Here is a 7562-nt window from a genome sequence, read left to right on the forward strand (position 1 = left end):
CGTAGACTGGTCAAAGAATGACAATCAGCAAAGAATAGTTAAAGAGGCACGAGTTACAACAGACACGGGCAGAGATTCAAGAGACTCGATGCTTGGACCTCTTTAAGTTCGAAAGTCAAGATAAGAGAATGAACCTGATAGCAAAAGAGGGTACGGATACGTACTGTCAGTAATTAATAGGCGTTAATTATAGAAAACGTTAGAAAATCTATATTGAATTACAATGATTACCAATTATACCGTAGCATTAAATGCCATTAATTGTCTATAAATGGCCTTATTATGACAGAAACAAAATGTATCACCTAGAAATAGATATAAAAGGGGAAGACTGATCATTTGTAAGGACACGAAAGACTATTGGAATATATTGATTTATTCTGCTTTCTACTCAGCCATCTTTTACATCGTTTATTCCTGTTTTTATTTGATTATCAGTAACTCGAGTTCTTCTTAAAATAAGCTTTGATCGAAATCCCAATTTTTGGTTAAACAATATGCTAGGTACATGTTTTTTTTGTTAGTACTTAGGCATGACATGTTTTCTTGTTAGTACTAATTAGGCATGACATGTATTAAGAGAGTCATGAGGCTGCTAACTGAATACATGTCTTGATAATTGACCCTCTTACATTTAATTTGATGTATCCAGTAACAACAACAGGGAACAAAAAATTGATTCATTTCTAATCGCAAAACATCCGATCCTTAGTAAAAGTTTAACATGCACTAATTACTAACACAAGAGATACAAATTACTAATAGTAGTAATATAACAAGAGAGGAAATATATTACTCTAGTAAATTTTTACAGTGTATTATTTTCCTTTGCCCTTCCAAATACTTTTCCTTACCTTTCCACCATTGGAGGGAACTTTAGCTCCTTTTGCTGAAAACACAGACTCTCCCTTGTCTTGATTCTTAATACCATTCTTTGTGTTGGAGCAACCTTTTCCATTACCTTTTTCCTTTGGATTCACATAACGAGTATCATTAATCTTGGCATTTCTGACGCAGTGCTCCCTCATGTGACTTGGACCAGAAGACGCATCAGAAGCCATAGAATCATCAGTGTCATCATCTTCTTCTTGATTTCTTTCATTCTTGTGATCTCCTACATCATCTTCTTCCTCAAAATCTGCTACGTTCAGCTTATCATCTTCAGTACCATTCGAAGGAGAGCCAATGTACATTGTCCAGCCAGATTCACTGCTGTGACATTCTTCCTCCTCATTAAAATTTTGAGAAGCTGGCTTCATTTGCCACTGCTAAAAGCAGAACTAATATTGAAATGATAATAAAGATCAAAAGAGTGTTTTAGAAAGAACTACTAAAAGACAGAAAAATGGAGTTTGGTTATATGTTAAAAGGCAAAAGAAAGCTGAATCAAAACACCTGTATGTGTAAACCAAATATGCGTTTCTTTTCTGCTCTGGACCAATACAGCTCTCTCACGCACAAAGAACAAACATGCCCAATCTTATAGTACTTCTGAAAGCAACCTCAAAACCCGATATTTATTTCTATTCTACTTTTTCTTTTTTTTTTTTTGAAAATCTTGGATTAAATTTCACCACCTGGATATGTACATCGCCATAACTTTACATCGACAGAGGGACAGGTAGAAGCTGTCAAAGATGATAGAGAAACTTGATTTTTTTTTTTTTTTTACAAAAGGCACAAAATACGACCCTTGAGTAAATACCAAAGGACAGAATTTGGTTTGCTCTCTCACTTAGGTTCGAAGATGCATATCTTTACTTCTCTCTGTATTCTGAACGTGACTCAGCTGCGCGCTTTCAATGCAATATGCAGAGGAGAAGTTGCAGCCTATATGCTATATACTCTTAAAAATATATATATACTACTACTGCTTACTACTTTTTGTTCTTAATGAGGCTAGAAAAGGACCTCTCTCATTTATTTTCCACTTCTTGATTTCTATGTCATGTCAAATAAAAACAAGAGGTTGGGAGTAAATAAATTATGCAGCTTTTTCTTCTGTGAAAAAATGAAGAGAAGCCAACTGGAGTTGTCTTGTAGTAGTAGTCTTCTCAAGCAGTTAAGTTCATCTTTTACTATTGCTTTTGCCCCCCTGTTTTTCTGGCTGGTATATATAAGTATACGAGATATACCCATTGTTCTCCAACAACCTTTTAAAATATTTGGTATTAGAAATTCACTAGCCGGACTAATCCAGATTCACATCGAGTATGGCGCACTAATTAGGGGTCGTTTGGTATAATGGTGGAATATCCCATGCGGTGAGATATCCCACGGGATTAGTTATCCCACCTTTTATATGGGATAATTAATCCCCACCACTTTAGGGGTCGTTTGGTCGGAAATAAATTATCCCAGGATTAGTTATCCCGCCCTCCCATATATAGGGATAAAAATAATACTATAACTCCGAGATAATTAATACCGGGATTAGTTATACCGCAATTTTATCTCAACCAAATGTAGGATAAACTCATCTCAAATTTAATCCCGGGATTAATTATCCCTTATTCCTCACACCAAACGAGCCCTTAGTGTAAAAGTTGTCTCAGAATTAACTAATACCCCGACCAAAAATAGGATAAAGTTAATCTCAAATCCTTATCCCATGTACAACATTTTCTCCATTTGTAGGGTGCCAATGTAATCCGATTGTTTAAGAGTGGAAGGATTCCATTCATCCCATTACGGCCTATAGTTAGTACAATCTTTCACTCATGATTAGTAATTGTGAAGCTAAAAACCTTTTACTTTCCATTTTGTCATACAAGTATTATATACTAATAATAGTACTGTCATTGTCAAATTGTGATCTGGAATATAGTTAAATCTATAATTTAGGATAGTTACTAATTATGACAGTTTTGTAAGCATTCATGTTAGAATTTTAGGCTTATTAAAGGGGGGTCATTTTTCCTAGATTTTAAGGGAAGGAGCAGAAGAGTTTTAACCAGTTGAAAATATATGGGACATGCTTTGCTTTTAAATGCCTTTTTAGTTGTTCCTCACTTTGTAATCCTAAAAGGCATGGCTTATTATAAGGAAATGCTAGACAGGCAAGGCCCATGTATTATTCTTGCTGTTTGTCCTTTTGGGAGATCATATCTTTGTATTGCACTTGTCTTGGGCTCCATGTGATAGAACTGAAGATGTTCTTTTCCTAATTCTTTTTGATAATAGGACAAATTTCCCAAGGCTGGAAAGATCCAATCTAATTAGACACTTCCCCCTTCTTTTTGCCTTTGCATTTAAATGCCAGAGTATAATTTCGAATAGTAAGATAATGCTTTGTATGTATTCAAGTCAAACTTAGATATGACAAATCTTTGTCGTTCACATTAGAAAGGTTGTAATTTCCTTTAAATTTACTTAATTCCCTAATCTACTCTTTTGATATATACTTTCTCATAATTGTACTTTATTATCCTGGTTTTAGGTTCGACCACCATCAAGTAGGGAATTATCATCAGTGGCGGAGCCAGAATTTGGTTTCGGAATTCTAATCGTTTTAAGTTACTGGGTCCTAAATTAATAATTTATAGTATATGTTTAATGGATTTTTTTAAGACAAATACAGGGTTCAAATCAAAGCTACTGGGTCCGTCCGAACTCACTCCCGACACTCTAGCTTCTGCCCTGATTATCATCACAAAATTGCTTCTAGATCTCATGGAATTAGGCAGAATTTCTAACAAACTTTCCACCTCTTGCAGTTTCTCTGACAGAGATCAAAATTATTTCATGAACAAACAACAACAACAATAACAACAAACTGAGTGAATTCCCACGAGTGGGGTCCGGGGAAGATAGGATGTATGCGGCCTTACCCCTACCTTGGAAAGGCAGAGAGGCTGTTTACAATAAAAACTGTTTCATGAACGTCACCTTAAATTCTGCTAATTTATTGAACTTTTAATCAATGCATTCATTGAACATATGCATAGTTGTAAAGTCCACTGAAATTTTGGCATATCATAAACAAAGAAATCATTCATAACTGTACACCTAATTGGTTAATTACCAGACAGGAACATGTTACAAGGAGAAAAGGAAAGAAAAAACAACCCAGTGACCTTGTGCATTGGTTGGAGAAGTTCTTGGTAGGAAACATTTTACCCCTTAATTAGTGGACCTACTAATCTGGATTAGTCGAGCCAGTAAGATTCTTTTACCAAAAAAAGAAAAAAACTAAAAAGAGGAACAGCTGCTATACTAAACTTGTTGTGCAGCATGTGGAGAATAAGTAATAGGCTTTGCAAAATACAAAGTTTTATCATTTCCAGGAAAGAATACCACAATTTTAGGCTCCGGATCTAGGGGATGTAGTGAATACCTTTTCTTTTCCTCATTATTATCTGTGTCTATCAAATGCTCTGATGAATTGGAATTTTGGCGACAGCAAAAGAGATAGATTAATGCAAATGCAATGGTCGCGAAAACGACGCCAAGACCACAATACAGGTATGGAACTGGTGAATTCCATTGCCAAAATTCAGCAGAAGTTCCTGTTGTATTCATTCTTGCCTTTGTTTTTGTGTGTTATGTTTGCTTATGTTTTGCATGAAATCAGGTAAATGAAAGGCTTTTATAGACACACTTGACGATTAACTAATTGTGGATATTGCACATATTTGGATGATATGATTCTCCCCCCCTGATATATTCCCCCAATCTCACAAGATTTAACTGTCATCAGAAAAAAGAAGAATCATATTTAAATTTCAATTTTAAATTATTTAAAAAATACTTCTTTTGGAAATATTGAAAGGGAAGATATGTTATTGCGAAGTTACATCTGCTCAAACGATTCTGTTATCAGCCTTCAATCTAGTTAGTCATGTGATAAAGTTCTCGAATTTTAATGGTGATGTTAACGGATTAGGTTAAGATTCTCTAACCTAGCAATAGGAAAAAAGATGCATCACTAAAAAGGAAAGAATGATTCCATTATTAGGAAACAAATGATGAATCTATGTATGAATGACTATTGTGCCGTTTAATATATAGTTCTATGAGAATTTTAACATTCTCTTTACCATTATTTAACCCTGTGTTTCTAGTTCCTTTAGTGACTGCTATTGTTTCATCAAATACTGCACTAATTAGTTACGCTATTGTCATTCATACTTTTGTTGAACTTATCCATTAGAGAGTATATTTTTAAATCCAAACACTGTGCTTACAAGTTGAGGAATGGAAAATTCCTACAATTTAAAATCTCATTTATAAAACAAAATGAATAGACTTCGTTCTGAAAAAGTAAAGGAACTAAATGGAGAACAGAATCCGCAAATAGCGTCTTACTTTCACATTAATTATGTACCAGTAATGTTAAGGCAGTAATGATCAGCTTATAAAAACATAGCAATGAGAATCAAAGACAAATGACACGAGGCAAAATGGTTCTAATAAAATATTTATTCACGGGTCAAATATGGATAAGAACTATATTATCCTCTTAGAAAATGGATAAATGGATAACTAATGAGTTTAACTTTTACATTTGTAAAGTCTCAAATTGGGGACTCCTCAAGTTAAGGAGACTAAGGAATTCTCCCAAAAGTGATCATTATATAATAAGTCATGGATAAACATGGATACATTTGTAAAGCCTCAAATTGGGGATATCCATATTATCCGTCCGTTAACCCGTTTTTTATCCGTATTAAATATGTCTTTAGTCGAATAATTTATTCAATTTTTCATTACCCGTTTTCGATCCGTCATATCGACTCGGCCAGTATGCTTGCCACCCCACCCCAAGATATAAGTAATGATTTTAGTGCCAATTGTTAATTATCTACAAGAGAAAAAATAAATAAATAAATAAATAAGAGGAGATTAGAAAAGCCTAGCTTAGTCTTCTTGAGTGGAACAAGAACAATATAATAATGACAACAACAATATCTCAATCCCAAGCTAGTTAGAGTCGGACATATATATATATATATATATATATATATGAATCCTCACTATACATGTCCCTCTCTATTCTGTATAGTCAGGACTCATGATAATTTGACTAGTTTTGCACTACATATCAACCTACTACAGTCCTCCTCCTTTATTCTGGCTGGGGACCGATAAAGTAAGATCTAAAAATTAGTCACACTTCATCAGTGTGCTGAGGTGAAGACATGACAGGCATTGCTAAGCAGGTCGGAGTTCGGTCCCCAGGCATGATCACAACCATACTATGATCTTGTTGATCAGCTGGTGTAGTTGATGGCTGTTCAGGTCGCTTTTCTGTGCTTTGCCTTTGTAAATCTGATGAAAATTCTTCCCGTTTAGAGCAGCAGCATTTGAGCACGCATAAAAAAACCACGAACCCGAAGAAAACCATAAGGCAACCATTGGCTATGTGGGCCGTTTTGGTATATGGTGCAGAGGTAATTTCTTCAGTATAGGCCATAGATACGTTAAAATTGTTTGTTGAATTCTGTTAAGTGTAAGCAAGGACTATTAACTTTTTAAGTAGCTGATTTAAATGCCAAAAAATGCTGAAAAAAATAGCAGATGTTATAGAATCTTGTAATATTGAAGTGCAAGTTTAATTTGGAAAGGAAAAGACAATGGGACTTTTTCCAAGAAGGGTGGAATCCTGGAATTATTAGGCAGAATCAAATCATGTGCGAAACAAAAACAGGAACTCTTTCCTTTTTGCTCCTGATCTGTTCAATTTGGGCAGTGACTCTCTTGCTTGTTTGTGCTACTCCGTAATATCCTGTTTAAGAAATACCAAAAAGAAATAAGGAACAAATTAAATTAACAATATAAAGTTGTGGCTGGACAACTTCACGATTATACATGCTATGTTTTATTTCTTTGATCAAATGGATCTTTGTATTGAGTTTGTTCAAATCAAAACATTAACTGCTGATTTTTGTAACTACTTGTGAGAATAAAGGTTTCCAAAAATGATATTATAACCTTGTTTCCGCGGGTTGTAGGGTAAAAAGTTTTCTCATCTTGGTATTGTACGTTATGAAAATTGATATACAATTTTATGTTAACAAAAACGTGCAAAGAAATTGAATAAATAACATAAACTTAGATATGTTTGAAATAAAAAGAGTACTAATCATTATAGCGGTATAAGAAGTAAGAACCTTTAGGCCTTCAACGTTTTGAGAAGCTACCACATAGTGATGGTGGCAACCTGATGCTCAATCTTGAAGCTAAGTCTGTTCAGGCCCAGGTTTGATGCTTGGAGATTTGCAGTCAAGCTGAAGAAGTAGGAAAGGTGAAGATTGAAACGAAAATGAATTAATTGGGGCCACTTAATGTGGCCACGTACTAGAGTACGCGGACAAGTGTACTTGTTAATAGTTACGCGTGTGAGTTTCTTATTTCTAACGAAAAAACTTCTCTTCGATAATAAAGACGAGTTTTGCCGTGTATCTCAGAGTTAAGTCATTAGTTACCTTACTTAATTTAGATTTTAGTGAGGACACGTACCTTGACCATGTAGACAAGTGTACTTGTTAAGAGCTACGCGTGTGAGTCTTTCTTATTTTTATCGATCTTCGATAATAAAGACGAGTTTTGACATGTGTCTC

General features: G+C 34.6%; 1 protein-coding gene and 2 long non-coding RNA genes across 5 annotated transcripts; 1 reads left to right on the forward strand and 2 right to left on the reverse strand.

Moving 5' to 3' along the window:
* Positions 1–614: 614 nt before the first annotated feature.
* On the reverse strand, positions 615–2079 carry LOC109242360. 3 transcript variants are annotated; one of them, XM_019409222.1, is made up of 2 exons: positions 1396–2079; positions 615–1265 (listed from the first exon to the last, which is right to left on the reverse strand). In XM_019409222.1, the coding sequence occupies exon 2, from the start codon at positions 1257–1259 to the stop codon at positions 819–821; it is 441 nt and encodes a 146-aa protein (XP_019264767.1). In that variant the 5' UTR covers positions 1260–1265; positions 1396–2079; the 3' UTR covers positions 615–818. The 3 variants fall into 3 exon arrangements, with proteins under 3 accessions (XP_019264767.1, XP_019264768.1, XP_019264766.1); XM_019409223.1 differs by having other exon boundaries at positions 615–1268; XM_019409221.1 differs by having other exon boundaries at positions 615–1280.
* A 1702-nt stretch (positions 2080–3781) lies between these two features.
* On the forward strand, positions 3782–6623 carry LOC109242363. Its single transcript, XR_002070384.1, has 2 exons — positions 3782–4464; positions 6124–6623. It is a non-coding gene; the product is annotated as an uncharacterized LOC109242363 (long non-coding RNA).
* LOC109242361 lies at positions 5845–7326 on the reverse strand. The gene is made up of 2 exons (XR_002070383.1): positions 7113–7326; positions 5845–6727 (listed from the first exon to the last, which is right to left on the reverse strand). It is a non-coding gene; the product is annotated as an uncharacterized LOC109242361 (long non-coding RNA).
* Between the last annotated feature and the right edge of the window lie 236 nt (positions 7327–7562).

This window comes from Nicotiana attenuata, unplaced genomic scaffold, assembly GCF_001879085.1.
Source record: "Nicotiana attenuata strain UT unplaced genomic scaffold, NIATTr2, whole genome shotgun sequence".
Taxonomy (NCBI): domain Eukaryota; kingdom Viridiplantae; phylum Streptophyta; class Magnoliopsida; order Solanales; family Solanaceae; genus Nicotiana; species Nicotiana attenuata.